General features: G+C 46.7%; 1 protein-coding gene across 1 annotated transcript in view; it reads right to left on the reverse strand.

Annotated features, from left to right (window-relative positions):
• The window catches only part of LOC139417553 (cadherin EGF LAG seven-pass G-type receptor 3-like), a 53,555-nt gene extending 32,205 nt beyond the window's left edge, over window positions 1–21,350 (reverse strand). The window contains exons 1-7 of the mRNA XM_071166794.1: window positions 18,170–21,350; window positions 9,453–9,790; window positions 6,953–7,241; window positions 3,986–4,208; window positions 1,674–1,789; window positions 1,488–1,576; window positions 729–886 (exon numbers count right to left, since the gene is read on the reverse strand). Coding sequence (XP_071022895.1) covers window positions 729–886; window positions 1,488–1,576; window positions 1,674–1,789; window positions 3,986–4,208; window positions 6,953–7,241; window positions 9,453–9,790; window positions 18,170–21,350 — 4,394 coding nt within the window. The remainder of the gene's footprint in view (window positions 1–728; window positions 887–1,487; window positions 1,577–1,673; window positions 1,790–3,985; window positions 4,209–6,952; window positions 7,242–9,452; window positions 9,791–18,169) is intronic.
• Window positions 21,351–21,714: the final 364 nt, after the last annotated feature.

Genomic DNA, 21,714 nt, shown 5'->3' on the forward strand with positions numbered 1-21,714 from the left:
GAGAGAGAGAGAGAATGGGAGAGAGAGAGAGAGAGAGAGAGAGAGAGAGAGAGAGAGAGAGAGAGAGAGAGAGAGAGAGACAGACAGAGAGTGAGAGAGAGACAGACAGACAGACAGATGGAAGAGAAGAGCACAGCATTATTAGATGTTGCCCTTGTACTTTCCTCAGGACTTACAGAGCACAGCAGCAGTGATGTGGTGACTTGTCAAGTCTAGACAGGAAGAAGAGGCTTAAGTGGCAATGCTGAATGGTTCACCCTGACACTGACTTGCAAGTGACGCATACAGTCACAGTTTGAGACTGTTTGAGGTTGTGGACAGGTGTCTTTTATACTGATAACAAGTTCAAACAGGTGCCATTAATACGGGTAACGAGTGGAAGACAGAGGAACCTCTTAAAGAAGAAGTTACAGGTCTGTGAGAGCCAGAAATCTTGCTTGTTTGTAGGTGACCAAATATTTATTTTCCACCATAATTTGCAAATAAATTAATTAAAAATGATTTTCTGGATTTTTTTTTCTCATTTTGTCTGTCATAGTTGAAGTGTACCTATGATGAAAATGACAGGCCTCTCTCATCTTTTTTAATGGGAGAACTTGCACAATTGGTGGCTGACTAAATACTTTTTTGCCCCACTGTACGTGTGTGTGTCTGTGTGTCTGTGTGTGTATGAGAGAGAGAGAGAGAGAGAGAGAGAGAGAGAAAGAGAGAGAGAGAGAGAGACTCACTTCTTGGAGCTGGTCTGCTTGCCCTGAGCAGCACAGCTGTAGTTGCCGAGCTGTGTTCCGAAGCGCAGCGACACGGCTGTGTCACAGTCATCCACACTGACCACCGCCACCTTCTCATCAGACGGACCCTGAGCCTCCCCGCTCACACTGCGCTTGGGCTGGGGCAAAGACAGGGACAGTGAAATATAACACACACACACACAGAACACACACACACACATACCCCAAAACACCCTGCTGTACTCTTGCTGCTTGTGCTGAAACAACAGAGAGATGGTGAAACACAGTACACAGACGAGTGTGTTGTCGGAGGTGTCTACGACGGCGCTGCAGGGGAGAGCAGCCTTTTCACCACCTCCTGACCAATTCTGCTATATTGTGTGTTTGTATTTTATTTTCTGATCTTAACTTGGTTTTGCATTCCTGTGTGTATTTATTCCTTGTGTTATTGTTTGCTCTATTATTTTTTCTACGTTTCTCTCGGCGTTGTTGGGAAGCGAGCGCTTCGCTGTTGGTCTAGGCTCAGAATGGATTTGATTTGATTTGAGAAAGGGGGACAACAGCTTGACACACGAAGGAACGCGGCCACTGCGCCTGGACTAAGATGGCGGGGGGGGGGGAAGGACTCGCAGGGCTGACAGAAAGTGGAGACGCGAAGAAAATGTAAACAAGTGCATGGTATGTGCAGCAGAGACACAGACACACACACACACACACACAACACACACACACACACACACCACACACACTGAGACTCACCTTGTTGTAGTAGTGGATGTGGACAGTGTGCCAAATGCCATCGGCTACGCCCCCAGGTAGAAAGGGGCTCACCTGAGTGGACGATTCACCTGTTGACAGATAGGTCAGAGGTCACACTCAAAACCAGGGTTTCACCTACCATTATACAGGTTGGACACACACACACACACACAGATATACACCCACCTGTGGAGTACTTGAGCACCACCTGGCCCTCCAGGATCTCCAGAGCCAGGAAGTCGTGTTTCTCGTTGAAGCGTCCGTTGTAGAAGAGGAGGCCACTGTTCTCCAGGGTGGCGAAGCTGTAACACACCACCGCCATGCCAGGGCGCTGTGAGTTAAAGCCATCCCTCGCACATCCACCCCAGGAACCAGGCCAGACCCCAAACCAGACTTCTTGTCCACTTGCATGGGTGAAATACTAGGCTTGTTATGTTAACAGGGATGATGTGGTGTCAGCCCCCCCCCCCCCCCCCCCCCCCCCCCCGGTGTGTAAGCTCTACTACACTGTGCTCTACACGTGGTACCGTATAAGACTGTAAGTGTCACTCCACTGCAAATCTCTAATGCAAGGCTATATGAGTGTGTGCTAGAATATAGTAGTATATAATAGTAGTATATAATAGTAGTATATAATAGTAGTATATAATAGTAGTATATAATAGTAGTATATAATAGTAGTATATAATAGTAGTATATAATAGTCGTATATAATAGTAGTATATAATAGTAGTATATAATAGTCGTATATAATAGTAGTATATAATAGTCGTATATAATAGTAGTATATAATAGTCGTATATAATAGTAGTATATAATAGTAGTATATAATAGTAGTATATAATAGTAGTATATAATAGTCGTATATAATAGTCGTATATAATAGTAGTATATAATAGTCGTATATAATAGTAGTATATGATAAAATATCCGTTCCAGTGGACCTCTGAGTCATAGGATTTAGTTACACCTGAGATCAGTACGAACAAGTACAAAAGTGTCCGCGCTCGCTACTGTAAGTCGCTCTGGATAAGAGCGTCGCCTAAATGAATCCAATGTAAATCACATTTATGACCACTTCTCCCTAGCAACCACCCTCTGACCAATTAGAACACGCCAAGGGGCCAGGACAGGTCCCAAGTGGGGCCAAAATGACAGATGAAAGAAAGAGCAGGAATTGGAGAAAAGCTGCTAAAAAGACTGATCGAAAACAAAGAGACAGAGGAGAGAGAGTGTGATGAGAAAACAAAGAGACAGAGAGAGAGAGTGATGAGAAAACAAAGAGACAGAGAGAGAGAGTGATGAGAAAACAGAGAGACAGGGAGAGAGAGTGATGAGAAAACAAAGAGACAGAGAGAGAGAGAGAGTGATGAGAAAACAAAGAGACAGAGAGAGAGAGAGTGATGAGAAAACAAAGAGACAGAGAGAGAGTGATGAGAAAACAAAGAAACAGAGAGAGAGAGTGATGAGAAAACAAAGAGACAGAGAGAGAGAGTGATGAGAAAACAAAGAGACAGGGAGAGAGAGTGATGAGAAAACAAAGAGACAGAGAGAGAGAGTGATGAGAAAGCAAAGAGACAGAGAGAGAGAGTGATGAAAAAACAAAGAGACAGGGAGAGAGTGTGATGAGAAAACAAAGAGACAGAGAGAGAGTGATGAGAAAACAAAGAGACAGAGAGAGAGAGTGATGAGAAAAAAGAGAGCGACAGCGAGAGAGTGAAGAGAAAACAAAGAGACAGAGAGAGAAATTGAAAAGAAAGGAAAGACAGATAGACTGAAGAGAAAAGAGAGACAGATAGACTGAAGAGAAAAGAGAGACAGATAGACTGAAGAGAAAAGAGAGACAGAAAGACTGAAGAGAAAAGAGAGACAGAGAGAAAGATGGAAGAGAAAAGAGAGAGAGAGAGAAAGAGGGAAGAGCAAAGAGAGAGAGTGAAGAGAAAAGACAGACAGAGAGAGAGAGAGAGAGAGAGAGAGAGAGACAGAGAGAGAGAGAGACAGAGAGAGAGAGAGAGAGAGAGAGAGACAGAGAGAGAGAGAGAGAGAGAGAGAGAGAGAGACAGAGAGAGAGAGAGAGAGAGAGAGAGAGAGAGAGAGAGAGAGAGAGAGAGAGAGAGAGAGAGAGACAGAGAGAGAGAGAGAGAGAGAGAGAGAGACAGAGAGAGAGAGAGAGAGAGAGAGAGAGAGAGACAGAGAGAGAGACAGAGAGAGAGAGAGAGAGAGAGAGAGAGAGCGAGAGAGAGAGAGAGAGAGAGAGAGAGAGAGAGAGAGAGAGAGAGAGAGAGAGAGAGAGAGAGAGAGAGAGAGAGAGACAGAGAGACAGAGAGAGAGAGAGAGAGAGAGAGAGAGACAGAGAGAGAGACAGAGAGAGAGAGAGAGAGAGAGAGAGAGAGAGAGACAGAGAGAGAGAGAGAGAGAGAGAGAGAGAGAGAGACAGAGAGAGAGAGAGAGAGAGAGAGGGCGACGGGAAAAGAAAGAGAAAGATGTTGAGTCCTCACGTGAGAGAGATGGAGAGGTGGAATCTCTGGCGGAGGCCTCGGAACATGACAAAGGACTTGGGGGGGAAGGAGCGTGTGGGGACAGTGCAGTAGGGCCGCTCGCACCCTCCTGCGGGGCACTCACAGCGGAACCCCCCTCCAGACAGCTCCCTGCACGTCCCCCCATTCCGACACACCCCAGGGACACAGCGACCCTGACGCCTGTCCCACTCACACCGCTCGCCTGGGAAGGAGAGGGGGACACAGGTTACTATACATACAGACCATACAACAATACTGTACACTACAGCCCCAATCAATGCAAATACAGAAACCTAAAGTATGCGTGGTCCACATTGTAGCCTAACTATATGGACCATACAACAGGCATAAAAACAGAAACAAAGGACAATAAGCACAAATACAACCTAATACGTCCATGAACAGAACCAGTGAATACAACATCCCAGCTAGAGCCATAGACTGCTCCAGCCGTCCTCACTGACAATGAGCTGGTGCATGAACACAGTGTGGGGATGAGCTGCCTTCAACTGCAGACACACTGCTCCTCCAAGCCTGCTGAGGTCCACGGAGACATGCTGATCATGTTAAACCTGCAGGCCTTTTGTACGGGCGGGCCTGATGTTGTCTCGGGGTTGGCACAGTGTTTGTGTTCAGCGTCGAGGCTCTACTGGGGTGAATGCAGCCACCGGCACTGGTTTAAAAAAAACAACCACTAGCCAGACAATTGTGCTTTGTGGCCGAGACTGCAGAGTGCCCTGTATGTTTCCTCGCGCACGAATGGACACGCGCACAAACTGACTGACTGCACCCCCCGGTATGATGGGTAAGGCGTTAAAACAAGGGTTCTGCGCATAAAAGCATCAAGAGTTTAAACGGCTTTCACCCCTCTTTCCTCCCTCCCACCCCTCCTCCCTCGTTTCTATTCCCCCGGACCCCCAGGCAGCAGCACTCACTGCCAGCTGGTCCTGCCAAACACACACCAACACTACAAATCACCCCCAGGACACACACACACACACACACCACCACCACCAAATTACATTATGTTTCTCTCGATCTTTCTCACACATGCACGCTCACACACACACACACACACACGCACACACACACGCAAGCACACACACACTGATTTATTAATATTAAAATAAATAAACAGACATTAATAACCATGAATTATTTGTCTGGTGAGACAGACAGACAGACAGACAGACCAGTGCTAAGATCGTCTCTTTCATCCACCCCGGCAAAGAAGGGAAGATTATTTTCACTTTGCTGACCCTCCTATCATTCTCTACTATACAAATCTGCACTCACTCAACACACTGACGGCCCACTCAGAGAAAGATAGGGAGCAGAGATCAGCTCCTACATTCATGTTCTCCACAGACGTACACGGATAAAGAGCAATTACTGTACAATTGCTCTCCCTAAGGTGAAAATATTGCACTTACGCTCTCCATTCTATCGGTGCCTCTCTAACTCGCTTTTCCACAGAAAAACTTAGCACTATTTCTGCTCTTCTCCCCCCTCTCCTCTCCCTATTTTCTTCTCCCCACGCCCCAGTCCATCCTGACTTCCCCTCTTCCTCCCTCGTTCCCTCATCCCTATTCCTGCACATCCGTAAAACAATCTTCCTATTGGCATCGATCCGTTTCTCCCGAGCTCTACTTTGAATCTCCCCCCCTGTGTTCTATTCCTCGCATTCTCTCTGTATATCTACTTTTCTCTCTCTCTCTCCAACTAATGCATTCACACCCCTTCCTTCACAGGATGTTTTATTCATCAAAGCGGTCGCTCCCCCTACGGCTCCTCAACCTACCCCTTCTTTTGCTCCCACACATGGTACACAGAGGCAGTCTCTCTCTCTCTCTACCTCCGTCCTTCTGTCTCCCTCTACCTCCTTCCCTCTCACTTTCTCCCTGTCTCTCTCTGCCTCCCCCCCATCCATTTCTCTACCTCCTTCCCTACTCTCTCTCTCTACATCCTTCTTTCTCTCTCTGCCTCCTTACCTCTCTCTTTCCCTCTCAACACCCTACCCCTTCTCTCCCTTTCTCTGCCTGGCTCCGCTCTCTCTGCCTCAGATGCCCTTTCTCCTTCTTCCTATCTTACCTCCTCTCCCTGCCTTTATGTCCTCGTGTTACTCCTGCGCCATCTCTCCCTCTCTCCTTTATCGCTCTCTACCCCAAGTAGATCCTGTCCTTCCTCCCTGTCTTTTATTATTTCCCTGGACATCTTTCACTCTCTCAATATTAAATGCCCGTGTTAGTTGTCTGCAGTCCTTTGAAACAACTCAGCGACTCTTCATACCATCACAGGCGATACAGAAAATCATCAAAACCCTCCTCTCTATTTCCCATCAGTCTCTATTTTCTCTTTATCTTTGCAATTCTCTTTCTTCATCCCCCGGGATCTCTCTCTCTCTCTCTCTCTCTCTCTCTCTCTCTCTAAGTCTCCAACTTCCCTAAAGTCCACGATATAGCTGCATTCTCTCTCTCTCTCTCTCTCTCTCTCTCTCTCTCTCTCTCTCTCTCTCTCTCTCTCTCTCTCTCTCTCTCTCTCTCTCGCTCTCTCTCTCTCTCTCTCTCTCTCTCCTCTTCACTCATGAAAGAAAAGTGCTGGCTCACCTCAAGCTTTTTTTGATCTGGAATGAAAGAGGACATGAAACACCTCTAAAATATGCATGAAATCTATTCTCCATCATTTCCACCCTGAGACTGTATTGCAGCTATTCCCAGGGGACACGAGCAGAGATGGGAAACCACGTGTAGTCCTGCATTCCTGTGAATGTGAGGATATACTATACTACTACTCACTGGGACAAGCACACACGTTTCATACACAGCAACAACAAAACACCACACAGAGACAGACACAGCCAATCAGACAAACCACCCCAACCAACCCCCGGCCCTCACCCCCGCACCCACGAACAGCGACAAAACACCCATTAACTGTGTAGTCTACCGGTGTAGTCCTCTCTGCAGATGCAGGTGTAGCCTCCTTCCCTGCGAGCGCACACCCCTCCGTTGAAACAAGGGTTGGAGTAACACAGGTTGATCTCCGTCTCACAGTAGTCCCCAGTGAAGCCTGCGGGGCAGCGACAGCGCAGCCCGGCGATGGGGTGGATGGGCCGGAACAGGACGGAGGGAGAGGAGATGAAGGGAGCAGAGCTGTTGAAGCGAAGCACCGAGACGCACTTCATGTAGTTCTGACACGGCTCCCGCAGACACACGTTGTCATCGAAAGGAAGCACCTGCATTACAACACACACAGATGGTTTCTCTTCTCCGGACGGGTGGGAAAGGGAGTGAGTGAAAAAGAGTGGTAGACAGACAGAGAGAGAGAGAGAGAGAGAGAGAGAGAGAGAGAGAGAGAGAGAGAGAGAGAGAGAGAGAGAGAGAGAGAGAGAGAGAGAGAGAGAGAGAGAGAGAGAGAGAGAGAGAGAGAGAGAGAGGGAGAGAGGGCGAGAGAGGGAGAGAGAGAGAGAGAGAGAGAGAGAGAGAGAGGGAGAGAGCGCGAGAGAGAGAGAGAGAGAGAGAGGGGAGAGAAAAGAGAGAGACAGAGAGAGACAGAGAGAGAGAGAGAGAGAGAGAGAAGAGAGAGAGAGAAAAGAGAGAGAGAGAGAGAGAGAGAGAGAGAGAGAGAGAGAGAGAGGGTGTACATAAACTATGCTCATGTAGATTAATTACAGTAGGTGCTTACATCTACTGTATATGTTGGTATGTATTAGTGTAGTAGTGTGTTAGTGCATTATTGCATTAGTGTGTTAGTGTATTAGTGTGTTAGTGTGTTAGTGTATTAGTGTGTTAGTGTATTAGTGCATTAGTGTGTTAGTGTGTTAGTGTGTTAGTGCATTAGTGTGTTAGTGCATTAGTGTATTAGTGTGTTAGTGTGTTAGTGTGTTAGTGTATTAGTGTATTAGTGTGTTAGTGTGTTAGTGTATTAGTGAGTTAGTGTGTTAGTGCGTTAGTGCATTAGTGTGTTAGTGCATTAGTGTATTAGTGTGTTAGTGTGTTAGTGCATTAGTGTATTAGTGCGTTAGTGTGTTAGTGTATTAGTGCGTTAGTGTGTTAGTGTATTAGTGTGTTAGTGTATTGGTGTGTTAGTGTATTAGTGTGTTAGTGTATTAGTGTGTTAGTGTATTAGTGTGCTAGTGTGTTAGTGTATTAGTGTGTTAGTGTATTAGTGTGTTAGTGTATTAGTGTATTAGCGCGTTAGTGTGTTAGTGTGTTAGTGTATTAGTGTGTTAGTGTGGTAGTGTATTATTGTATTAGTGCGTTAGTGCATTAGTGTGTTAGTGTGGTAGTGTATTAGTGTGTTAGTGTATTAGTGTGTTAGTGTGGTAGTGTATTAGTGTGTTAGTGTGGTAATGTGGTAGTGTGTTAGTGTATTAGTGTGGTAGTGTGTTTGTGTGTTTGTGTGTTTGTGTGTTAGTGTAGTAGTGTGGTAGTGTGTTAGTGTTGTAGTGTGTTAGTGTGGTAGTGTGTTAGTGTAGTAGTGTGTTAGTGTGGTAGTGTGGTAGTGTGTTAGTGTGTTAGTTTATTAGTGTGGTAGTGTGTTAGTGTGTTAGTGTATTAGTGTGTTAGTGTGGTAGTGTGGTAGTCTGTTAGTGTGTTAGTGTGTCAGTGTTTTTGTGTGTTAGTGTGGTAGTCTGTTAGTGTGTTAGTGTGTTAGTGTATTAGTGTGTTAGTGTATTGGTGTGTTAGTGTATTAGTGTGTTAGTGTATTAGTGTGTTAGTGTATTAGTGTGCTAGTGTGTTAGTGTATTAGTGTGTTAGTGTATTAGTGTGTTAGTGTATTAGTGTATTAGCGCGTTAGTGTGTTAGTGTGTTAGTGTATTAGTGTGTTAGTGTGGTAGTGTATTATTGTATTAGTGCGTTAGTGCATTAGTGCGTTAGTGCATTAGTGTATTAGTGTGTTAGTGTATTAGTGTGTTAGTGTGGTAGTGTATTAGTGTGTTAGTGTATTAGTGTGTTAGTGTGGTAGTGTATTAGTGTGTTAGTGTGGTAATGTGGTAGTGTGTTAGTGTATTAGTGTGGTAGTGTGTTTGTGTGTTTGTGTGTTTGTGTGTTAGTGTATTAGTGTGGTAGTGTGTTAGTGTTGTAGTGTGTTAGTGTGGTAGTGTGTTAGTGTAGTAGTGTGTTAGTGTGTTAGTGTGGTAGTGTGTTAGTGTGTTAGTTTATTAGTGTGGTAGTGTGTTAGTGTGTTAGTGTATTAGTGTGTTAGTGTGGTAGTGTTGTAGTGTTTTAGTGTGTTAGTGTGTTAGTGTGGTAGTCTGTTAGTGTGTTAGTGTGTCAGTGTTTTTGTGTGTTAGTGTGGTAGTCTGTTAGTGTGTTAGTGTGTTAGTGTGGTAGTCTGTTAGTGTGTTAGTGTGGTAGTGTATTAGTGTGTTAGTGTGTAATGACGAATGTCTATTCGCATATATATTCCTGACTGATCTGTGTGTTTCTCCTCCTCCCCGTACCTCCATCTGTGCCAGGGAGGTGAGGCGAGGCCGGTTGAGGTAGAGTTGCTCTTCTAGGGCTTCGGAGGGGAAGAAATTACCCCCTGGCAGCGCCGCGGTGAAACTAACATTCAGGATGCCCCCCGCCTCGCCGTCCGGCTGGATGTTGAAAACAAACACGTCCTCCGGAGGTACAGACAGCACCGCCGACACCCCCTCCAGGAAGTGACCAAGCAGAGGGGACAGGAAGTGGTCCTGGGACATGTTTTGAAGGCGCACCGTCACGCTGCTGCTCAACATGTCCTCTGTGATGATGAGCACTCGGAGGATGCACTGGGCCGAGATGCTGTGGATACCGTCTGAGAGAGAGGAGGAGAAGGGGGGGATGGGGAGGAGAGAGAGGGGCGTGAGGTTGCAATGTCAGTCTCTAGAGATACATATATTTAGTTAGCGTGAGCCACCGTCTTGCAAGTGCATAATCTTCCCCTGCCCCCCCCCCCCATACATACAAGTGTGCACACACACACACACGCACGCACTCACACACACACACACACACGCACACACACACACACGCACGCACGCACACACACACGCACACACACATACTTACATTGTCTATCAGTGCAAAGAGCACATTTATCCTCCCTTTTATCATCCCCTTGTCAAAGGATAATTAAACTACTTTTCCAGAGATTGACCAAATGTATTACTATAAAAGCAATGATGGGAGTACAATATAATCAAAAAGAGAATATCATTTGAAACCACAAAAGACCCCCATGGCTAAGAGCTTGGTACTGTGGAGTACAACAGAGAAGGAGACAGAGAGAGAGAGAGAGAGGGAGAGAGAGAGAGAGAGAGAGAGAGAGAGAGAGAGAGAGAGAGAGAGAGAGAGAGAGAGAGAGAGAGATAGGGAGAGAGAGAGAGAGAGAGAGAGAGAGAGAGAGAGAGAGAAAGAGAGAGGGGTCGATGGAGCTACTGAAAGAAAAGGTGAGAAAGGAGAGAAAGGAGGCAGAATGAGAATATTGACACAGTGGGGGAGGGGTGTGGTGGCAGCTGGTTTGATTACAGGATTATGAGGAGGCTGACTCTCTATTGACCTCACACATACTCGCATCACACACACACACACACCAGACGTTAATAAATGAACAGCCAGAGGGTCGGCCAGGATTGTAAGAGGAAGGCTTAAACCAAAACTAATTTCTCCATGTTCAAGAAATAATATGAGAAAAAACATTGGATATTGGCGACTTTCTCTCATTGTAAAAAGAGAAACAAATTTCATAGCAGAATTACTGCTCAGGCAAAGGATATTACACATTTTGGCTGTCATTGAATAGCTTGCAAAAACGCATTTCTAATTACTCCTGATACCCTTTCTTATTGAAATGAGAAGCATCGTAGTTAAGAGGATAATCGTGTGTGATTTGGCCCACATGCCTGGCTTCTGTCCAGCAGCCAGCTACGTAGCTAACTCAGAAACAGGTACATACAATGAGCTGCAATATAGGCTAATCCAAAACAGTACAATATAACCGAGCTAGAAGCTAGCTAAGTCAGGTGCAGATAGGCTACATAGAGTACAAAATAACAGTGCTATTAGCTAGCTAACTTAGGAACTGAATTTTGTAACATACAGTCTAATAATATAACCCAGCTAACAGCTAGTAGCTAACTCACTCAGAAACAGATAGCTACAGTGAGTGCAAAAGAACTCAGACCTAATGCCATAGCTACTGGCCCTCTGAAGCTAAGCCACAGTTCTAGAGCACGTCGCTCGTCTTTAAACTTTTATAACCCTCCCCAAACCATAAATGAAGGTTATTTGGGAATTTTTAGCACAGAGGGAGAACAAGTGTTTGTAAATAACACTATGTGAGCTTGGCTAACGGGGACGTTTTAGGCGCTCTTCCAGGTAGACTTGGCTAACAGTGCTTTTACAGCCTCCAAGATATAAGCAATGCTTCCCTTCCTAAAGCTCAGCTGGAAAAAGCAAGCTTCCTGCTGCCTATATCAGTAACTGCAGTCATATCAGGGGTTGGCCTTTTCAAATGGATGGAAATGATTACGAGTTAACAACATCACGTGTAGCGCAAACAGTCACCTAGAAAGAAACACACACAACAACCATAGAAAGGCACACATCCATAGCCTGCATGCATTCACACTCTTGCACGTGTGAACACACACACATTACAGGCAGTGGTCTGACATGATTTCCGCGCTCTGTTTGTTTTAAAAGCCCTTCTCCCCCTGAGGTCTGAACACTCATTACTCTCAGTGCAGAACGGAATAAGCCACACAGTTAAAAGGGCTCTCTCTCTCTGCAGGCTTACACTGCATCTTTACGATACATTAAACCACACTCACACACAAACACAGACGTACAGATACACACACAGACGCACGGATGCACACACACACATCCACACTTACACAAAAACGTACACACACACACACACACACATTACTCTACCATATTAACAAACACACATAAGGCATAAGCATAAAAATGCATTGTACTTATACAGATGCTTAAAGTCTCAATGATCTAAACTACACATTATCCTCCTTATTCCTACCCAGATGTACAGATCTATCTACCGGGTCACATGGAAGGTACACTACATGGCCAAAACTATGTGGACGCCTGCTTGTCGAACATCGCGTTCCAAAATCATAGGCATTAACATGGAATTGGTCCCTCTTCTGGGAAGGCTTTCCACTAGATGTTGTAACATTGTTGCGGGGACTTCCATTCAGCCACAAGAGCATTAGTGACGTCGGGCACTGGTGTCTGGCGATTAGGCCTGCCTCGCAGTCGGTGTTCCAATTCCTCCCAAAGGTGTTTGTGAGGTTGAGGTCAGGGCTCTGTGCAGGCCAGTCAAGTTCTTCCACACCGATCTCGACAAACCATTACTGTTCGAACCTCGCTTTGTGCATGGAGACACTGTCATGCTGAAACAGGAAAGGGCCTTCCCCAAACTGTTGCCACAAAGTTGGAAGCACAGAATTGTCTAGAATGTCAGCATTAAGATTTCCCTTCACTGGAACTAAGGGGCCTAGCTTGAACCATGAAAAACAGCCCCAGACCATTATTCCACCTCCACCAAACTTTAGAGTTGGAAATATGCATTCGGGTAGGTAGTGTTCTTCTGGCATCCGGCAAACCCAGATTTGTTATTTGGACTGCCAGATGGTGAAGCGTGATTCATCACTCCTCTTTCCACTGCTCCAGAGTCCAATTGTGGTAAGCTTTACACCATTCCAGTCGATGCTTGGCATAGCTCATGGTGATCTTCGGCTTATGTGCGGCTGCTCAGCTATGGAAACCCATTTCATGAAGCTCCCGACAAACAGTTATTGTGCTGACGTTGCTTCCAGAGTCAGTTTGGAACTCAGTAGCGAGTGTTGCAACCGAGGACAGACCATTTTTACACGTTCCGCGCTTCAGCACTCGGCGGTCCTGTTCTGTGAGCTTTTGTGGCCTACCTACTAAGCCGTTGTTGCTCCTAGACGATACCAGCAGAAAGGGCAGACATTTTACGAACTGACTTGTTGGAAAGGTGGCATCCTATGACGGTGCCAAGTTGAGAGTCACTGAGATTTTCAGTAAGGTCATTCTACTGCAAATGTTTGTCTATGGAGACTACATGGCTGTGTTCTTGATGTTATACATTTTATACACAGCAACGGGTGTGGCTAAAAGAGCCAAATCCACTAATTTGAAGGGGTGTCCACATACTTTTGTGTACACTGTGTAGTTGACAACTACTGTATGTAAAGTATATAATGAGAAATGACTCATTGACTATACTGTACTTACACAGAAAAACACACACACACCTAAAATATGCCTGAACACTCCCTACAGGATGTATTTATGTGTGTTGAATAAGTAAAGGATGATGCTGACAGAGGAAAGAGAGGGGGTATTGAACCCTCCTGTCTCTTGTGTTTAATAAAGGGCATTACAGATAGATTATATAACGGGGAAATCCTAGAACTGGAGCAGGAAGAGAAAGGTCTCTTTACGGACACTGTAAACTGTGTGAACTCTTGCCATCCCATGCATGACCAGTCAAGAACACAATTATGTAAGTTGGACGGTAAACAAAAGTGTACCGCGCACATTTGGAAACCCCCTAGAGTCAATCTAAGTAGCATGATAAAAAATGATCCCCATCAAACTCTGTCAGTTTAAGCTAGAAATATCTGTTGTTTAGCATTGAATGAGTCTCAATCCACCGCATCCACCTGTGTTACACTTCCGCATCTGAGGTGAAAGGTGACAGAGCTAGAGCGGTGTTTGTCAGACCATGAGACATCCCCGAAAAATTGGTCTTCTCACTAAAAAGTCTGTAGCGTCCGAAACGGTTTGAAATACTAACGATCATAACCACTCCATGGGGGAAAAGTGTTCGGGGACTCGTCTAAAATTGGTACCGTCGATGTGCCTCGCATGTCTACCTCATTTCTACCGGCATGTCACCTGTGCAACTATAAGAGAAAATACTCTAGATCACCTTTACTCCACACACAGAGAGGCATTCAAAGCTCTCCCTCGCTCTCCATTTGGCAAATCGGACCATAATTATATCCTCCTCATTTCTGCTTACATCACAAACTCAAACAGGAAGTACCCGTGACACTCCCAATACGGAAGTGGTCCGATGAATTGGATGCAAAGCTACGGGACTTTTTCGCTAGCACAGACTGGAACATGTTCCGGGATTCATCTGATGGCATTGAGGAGTTGATCACATCTCCGGCTTCATTAATAAGTGCATCGACAACGTCGTCCCCACAGTGACATACGTACGTGCGTACACATCCCAACCAGAAGCAAGGATTACAGGCAACATTACAGGCTAGAGCTGCCACTTTCAATGGGAGGGACACTAACCCGGACCCTTATAAGAAATCCTGCTACGCCCTCTGACGTCATCAAACAGGACTAAGATCGAATCCTACAACAACGGTTCTGAAACTCGTCGGATGTGGTAGGGCTTGGACAAAAGGAACACCTGCGTGAGAATGCTGACTACAGCTCAGCGTTCAACACCATAGTGCCCTCCAAGCTCGTCACTCAGTTAAGGTCCCTGGGACTGAACACCTCCCTCTGCAACTGGATCCTGGACTTCCTGACGGGCCGCCCCCAGGTGGTGAGGCTAGGCAACAACACATTTGCCACGATGACCCTCAACACTGGGGGCCCCTCAGGGTTGCATGCTTAGTCCCCTCCTGTATTCCCTGATCACCCACGACTGTGTGGCTGCAAAGGACTTAAAAACCATCATAAAGTTTGCCGACAGACAACGGTGGTAGGCCTGATAACCGACAACAATGAGACAACCTATAGGGAAGAGGTCAGTAAAACAAATGAGCTGATCGTGGACTACAGGAAACGGGTTGCCGAACACATCCCCATTCACATCGATGGGGCTGTAGTAGAGCGGGTAGAGAGCTTAAAGTTTCTTGGTGTCCACATCGCTAAAGATCTATCATGGTTCAAACACACCAACACAGTCGTGAAGAGGGCACCACACCTCTTCCCCCTCAGGAGACTGAAAATATTTGGCATGGGCCCTCTTATCCTCAAAGCGATCTACAGCTGCACCCTCGGGAGCATCTTGACTGGCTGCATCGCCGTTTGGTACGGCAACTGCTTGGCATCCGACCGCAAGGTGCTACAAATAGTAGTGCTTATGGCCTAGTATATCACTGCGGCCAAGCTCTCTGCCATCCAAGACCTCTATACCAGGCGGTGTCAGAGGAAGGCCCAAAAAATTGTTAAAGACTCCAACCACCCAAGCCACAGACTGTTCTCTCTTCTACCGCACAGCAAGTAGTCTGGAACCAACAGAACCGTGAACAGCTTCTACCCACAAGCCATAAGACTACTAAACAAGATTGCTAAATAGGTCATCAAATGGCTGCACTGACCCTTTTTTGCACGAACACACTAACTCTTTTGCACATATGAGGCTGCTACTGTCTATGATCTATCCTGTTGCCTAGTCACTTTACCCCTACCTATATGTACAGTACATAGCCACCTCAATTACCTCGTACCCCTGCATGTCGACTCTGTACTGGTACTCCCTGTATATAGTCATGCTATTTTCTACTCCCTATGTATAGTCATGTTATTTTCTACTCCCTGTTTATAGCCATGTTATTTTATACTCCCTGTATATAGCCATGTTATTTTATAATCCCTATGTATAACCATGTTATTTTATACTCCCTGTATATAGCCATGTTATTTTATAATCCCTATATATAGTTATGTTATTTTATAATCCCTATGTATAGCCATGTTATTTTATAATCCCTATGTATAGCCATGTTATTTTATACTCCCTATGTATAGCCATGTTATTTTATACTCCCTGTATATAGCCATGTTATTTTATAATCCCTATGTATAACCATGTTATTTTCTACTCCCTATGTATAACCATGTTATTTTCTACTCCCTGTGTATAGCCATGTTATTTTATACTCCCTGTATATAACCATGTTATTTTCTACTCCCTGTATATAGCCATGTTATTTTCTACTCCCTATATATAGCCATGTTATTTTATAATCCCTATATATAGTCATGTTATTTTATAATCCCTATATATAGTCATGTTATTTTCTACTCCCTATGTATAGTCATGTTATTTTATAATCCCTATATATGTCATGTTATTTTATAATCCCTATGTATAACCATGTTATTTTATAATCCCTATATATAGTCATGTTATTTTCTACTCCCTATATATAGCCATGTTATTTTATAATCCCTATATATAGCCATGTTATTTTATAATCCCTATGTATAGTCATGTTATTTTATAATCCCTATATATAGTCATGTTATTTTATAATCCCTATGTATAGTCATGTTATTTTATACTCCCTATGTATAGCCATGTTATTTTATACTCCCTGTATATAGCCATGTTATTTTATAATCCCTATATATAGTCATGTTATTTTCTACTCCCTGTATATAGCCATGTTATTTTATAATCCCTATGTATAGTCATGTTATTTTATACTCCCTGTATATAGCCATGTCATTTTATACTCCCTATATATAGCCATGTTATTTTATAATCCCTATATATAGCCATGTTATTTTATAATCCCTATATATAGTCATGTTATTTTATAATCCCTATGTATAGTCATGTTATTTTATACTCCCTGTATATAGCCATGTTATTTTATACTCCCTATATATAGCCATGTTATTTTATAATCCCTATATATAGTCATGTTATTTTATCCTCCCTATATATAGCCATGTTATTTTATACTCCCTATGTATAGTCATGTTATTTTATACTCCCTATATATAGTCATGTTATTTTATAATCCCTATGTATAGCCATGTTATTTTATACTCCCTATATATAGCCATGTTATTTTCTACTCCCTGTATATAGCCATGTTATTTTCTACTCCCTGTATATAGTCATGTTATTTTCTACTCCCTGTATATAGTCATGTTATTTTATACTCCCTATGTATAGCCATGTTATTTTCTACTCCCTGTGTATAGCCATGTTATTTTCTACTCCCTGTATTTTTCATGTTATTTTATACTCCCTATATATAGCCATGTTATTTTTACTCATTATTCCCATTCGTTATTCACTGTGTATTTATTCCTCATTTCACTATTTCTATTTTCTATCTTAACTTTAGCTTGGAACATAAGTAAGTGTTCCACTATTAGTCTACACCTGTTGTCTACGAAGCATGTGACAAATACAACTGATTTAATGCTCATTTGCCTTTCCTCTCCACAGCTTTCTGTCTACACCCATATGTACTGTGCAGACACACACAAACACAGATACACATGCAAGCACTCGCGCACGCACACACACAAAAGAGGGGAAGTGGTGTTGTGTGTTGGTGCCCCAGGGAAGGAAAGACAGACAGATGGATGGAGACAGATATCAGATGAGTACAGGCCTGGCCTGCTGTCCTGCTGGGATCTTAGACTGACTATATTACATCTTAATCTCCCCTCTCTCTAGTCTCAGTAAAGAGCAGAGAGATAGAGAGAGAGAGAGCATGAGAGCCAAAGAGAGAGAGAGAGAGTGAATGAGAGAGAGAGAGAGTCAGAGAGAGAGAGACAGTGAGTGTGAAAGAGAGAGAGTGTGAGAGAGAGAGAGAGAGAGAGAGAGAGAGAGAGAGAGAGAGAGAGAGAGAGAGAGAGAGAGATTGTGAAGGGGAGAAGAGAGGGGAGGCTGACTGTATTTAATTATAATCTCATAACACTCCAGTCCTAGAGGAGTGGAGTCGGCTGAGAGAGGCTGGATAAAAGCTCTGTAAATAGACCAGCAGGTCACAAAAAAAAACACTGGCCATATAAAAGCTCTTGAACAAACTAAAAAAAATGCATGACTGTTGTACAGTAAAATAAATCATAAACCATCCTTACCAGGAAGTTTATCATTTCATGCCCCTCGTCGCCTATTTCATTTAATTCACAAAAATAACATAAATCATGGATCAAGAGCCTAAGTATCTCAAATACCCCTCATTCGCATTTTCTGACAGGCCCTTCCCACACCCTCTCTCAGACACACACACAAACCAACCCCCACCCTCTCTTCCCCCCACACACACACAAACCAACACCATCTCTTTCACACACATCTCTCTCTCCCCCTCCCTCTCTCACACATCCAGCCACACTTTATCCCTCTGTCTCTCACCTGTGACAGTGATGAGCATGGGGGCCACCAAGGCTCTGTTGTTGTCCAGCTTGCGGCTCAGCCGGATCTCCCCACTGCTGTGGTTGAGCAGCAGCAGGTGTAGGTCGTTTCCCCGTGCAATGGAGTAGTACAGGTGGTCTGACACATCAGGGTCGTGGGCCGGGACCCGGCCGATCACGTCGCTGGGGAAACTATTGGAGCGGTTGGACACAAAGTTGTTGAAGACGATCTGGAAGTCCTGGAGCTGGGGCCGGTTGTCGTTCTGGTCCACCAGCCGGATGCGCACCGTGGCCCGGCTCACCAGGGGGGCTGAGGTGGCCTGGACCACGATCACGTACTCAGAGCGGGCCTCGTAGTCCAGGTCGATGAGGGAGGTGAGCTCCCCGGAGAAGATGTCCATCTGGAAGATCTCAGGGATGTTGCCTTCTACGATTTGATACATGATCTGGGCGTTGGTCCCCTCGTCTGGGTCTGTGGCTGTGATCTGGGCCACCACCGACCCCACAGCGCTGTTCTCCTTCACCAGAACCTCAAAGTCGTCTGCCGGGAAGACAGGAGCGTTGTCGTTGACGTCGAGAACCGTCACCTGGATGTGGACGGGCGTCCGCTGGGGAGGCACACCGCGGTCCACGGCGTACGCCGTCAGCTCATAGAATGGAACACTCTCGCGGTCCAGGCGACGGACCGTGCGTACGATGCCCGATGTGGGCTCGATGGTGAAGTCTCCGTCACCGTCCTCCCCATTCTGGAAGGTGTACTGGACGCGGCCGTTGGCGTGGGCATCTCGGTCCATTGCGGATATCTGTAGGACGCTAGTGAAGGGTGGAGCGTCTTCACTGACGGTGCCCTGGTACCTGGGGCTGAGGAACTGTGGTGCGTTGTCATTCACATCGTTCACATTCACCTCTACATAGGTGGTGTCAGACTTCTGTGGGATGCCGTTGTCCCGGGCGGTGATGGCCAGAGTGTAGGTCATCTGGTCCTCGTAATCCAGCTCGGCTTGCAGGGTGATGGCTCCGCTGGATGGGTCAATGCGGAACTGGGGGATGTTGTCTTCCAGGAAGTAGGTGATGCGAGAGTTTTCGCCAACGTCATCATCCGTGGCGCTGATGACCACAACCGTGCTGCCCGGGGGGCGGTCCTCGTTCACGGTCACAGAGTAGTGAGCACTCTGGAACACGGGCCGGTGTGTGTTGGCGTCCGTGATGTTGACGTGGACCTGGCATGTGTCATGTAGCGTGCGGTCGGAAGCCGTCACAGTCAGAACGTATCGGCGCTCCTGTTTGTAGTCGAGCGGCAGTGCTAGAGAGACCAGCCCCGACCCCCCGGCTGTGCTTATGGCAAAGCGGTTACGCGTGTTGCCCCCCGTGATCTGATAGGTGACCGCACTGTTGACATCACGGTCGACCGCGGTCACAATGACCACACTGGTGCCCACAGCTGCGTCCTCGTTGAGCCTCACAAAGTACTCTTTCTGCAGGAACTCTGGCCTGTTGTCGTTGACGTCCATCACTGTTATAGTCACGCTGGCTGTGGCGGAGAGAGGTGGGACGCCATAGTCTCTGGCCTCCACCCCAAAGAAGAAGTGTTCCACAGACTCCCGGTCGAGAGATGAACTGACCGTCACCCAGCCGGTGGCGGAGTTAATGACGAAGGGCGTGTCAGGGCTGGTGCCAGTCAGCCTGTACTCCAGACGGGCGTTGTCCGCAGAGTCGGTGTCGATGGCCTGGATGTGGAGAATGGAGCTGCCCACGGGGGCGCTCTCCAGCACTGATGCCTGGAACGGCGTGGACACGAAGATGGGAGGGTTGTCGTTGACGTCGGTCACCTGCACGCTGATGATACCTGTGTTATTGGAGAGGGGCGGCCGGCCGTTGTCCTGGGCTCGTACCCTCAGAGTGTACTCCCTCTCTGCCTCAAAGTCCAGAGGGGCAACTACCTGGATCTCCCCCGTTACACTGTCGATGGAGAACTGGCCCCGGCTGTTCCCACTGATGATGTTGTAGTGGACGGCCGCGTTGCTATCCTTATCATGGTCCGTAGCGCTCACCCTCAGGATCTCCGAGTGGGGCCGGACGTCCTCCCTGACCGCCACCACATAGCGCTTCTCGCTGAACTGGGGCACGTTGTCGTTCTCGTCCAGCACCGTGATGGAGACCTTAACGATGGCCGAGCGCGGCCCGGGCTCCCTTCCCTGGTCGCTGGCCTCCACGTGGAGGGTGTAGCGCTCGTTGGTCTCCCGGTCGACCACGCCCCGCGTGGTGATCAGCCCGGAGCGGGGGTCGATCTCAAATGCGGCCCGGGCCGCAGCAGCGGTGTCTCCTATGAAGCGGTAGCGGATGTTGGCGTTGGACGGGGCATCCAGGTCAGTGGCTCGGAGCTGCAGGATGGGGTAGCCCTCCTCCACGTTCTCCCGGATGGTCTCCCGGTACTCTGTGTGCTCAAAGATAGGCGAGTGGTCATTGCGGTCGGCCACAGTGATTGCCACCATGGTGGTGCCAGAGAGGCGTGGAGAGCCGTGGTCTGACGCCGTGACCCGGAAGTAGTGCAGGTCCATGTGCTCCCTGTCCAGCACCTGGGAGGTGGTGATGAGGCCCGTGTCAGGGTCGATGTGGAAGTAGTCCGTGGATCTGCTGTTCATGAGAGGGGCCATGGTGTAGCTGAGCCTGCCTGCATCACCTGCGTCTGGGTCGGTGGCTGACATGGGTATGACTGAGGTGCCTGGGGGCTGGTTTTCTGGAACCTGGACCTGGAAGTTATACTGGGAGAAGTGAGGGTGTCTGTTGGCAGCTCGGCGAGCGCGCCCCACCACCAAAACCTCTTTCCCTCTGTCCTCCTCACCTTCATCTTCCACGGTCTGCCTTCCCAAGCTTCTCTCTCCCCTTGACCTGTGCCTTTCCTCCTCGTCTTCCTGTGTGCTTTCAGCCCCCTGCCACTCTTTCTTCCCCTCCTCTTTTCCTCCTTCACCACTCTGTGTCTGTGTGAGGCTGGCCCTCTCCTGACCTTTCTCTCTCTCTCGCTCTGCTTCTACAGTCTCATCTGTCTGGGCTGTGGCTCTCTTTGTTATTCCCTCTGACTCCCACTCTTCCACTTCCTCCCTCCGTGCCTCTCTGGGCTGTCTCTCTCCCTCCCCCACCTGTAATTTGCCTCCCCCAGACCCCTCCTCAACCTCGCCACCCATATGCCTTTCTGGCTGATTGACACCTTCCTGTTGTAATGGCACCAGTTTACCTGATTTTAATTGCGGGCGAGTGCCCTCCTGGACATTAGTTAAGCTGTCGCCTGAGCTGCTGTCAACACACGCAGTGTAGAGCAATTCTTCAGGGACCAAGCCCAGCTGTGTCTGTGAGCATAGTCCACTCAGATCCACTGGCTCCTGTCTACTATTGGCACCATTTCTTTCATCATTCATCTGAACATGCTCCTCTTTGTTTTCCTTGTTGTTGTTATTGTGGTTCTGGTTCTGGTTGTAATTTCTGATATTGTTATTATTGTTGACGTTGTGAACATTCTCCCCAAAAAATGGCTGAAAGTGGTGAGCCGAA

Source organism: Oncorhynchus clarkii, chromosome 9, assembly GCF_045791955.1.
Source record: "Oncorhynchus clarkii lewisi isolate Uvic-CL-2024 chromosome 9, UVic_Ocla_1.0, whole genome shotgun sequence".
In the NCBI taxonomy this organism is placed as follows: domain Eukaryota; kingdom Metazoa; phylum Chordata; class Actinopteri; order Salmoniformes; family Salmonidae; genus Oncorhynchus; species Oncorhynchus clarkii.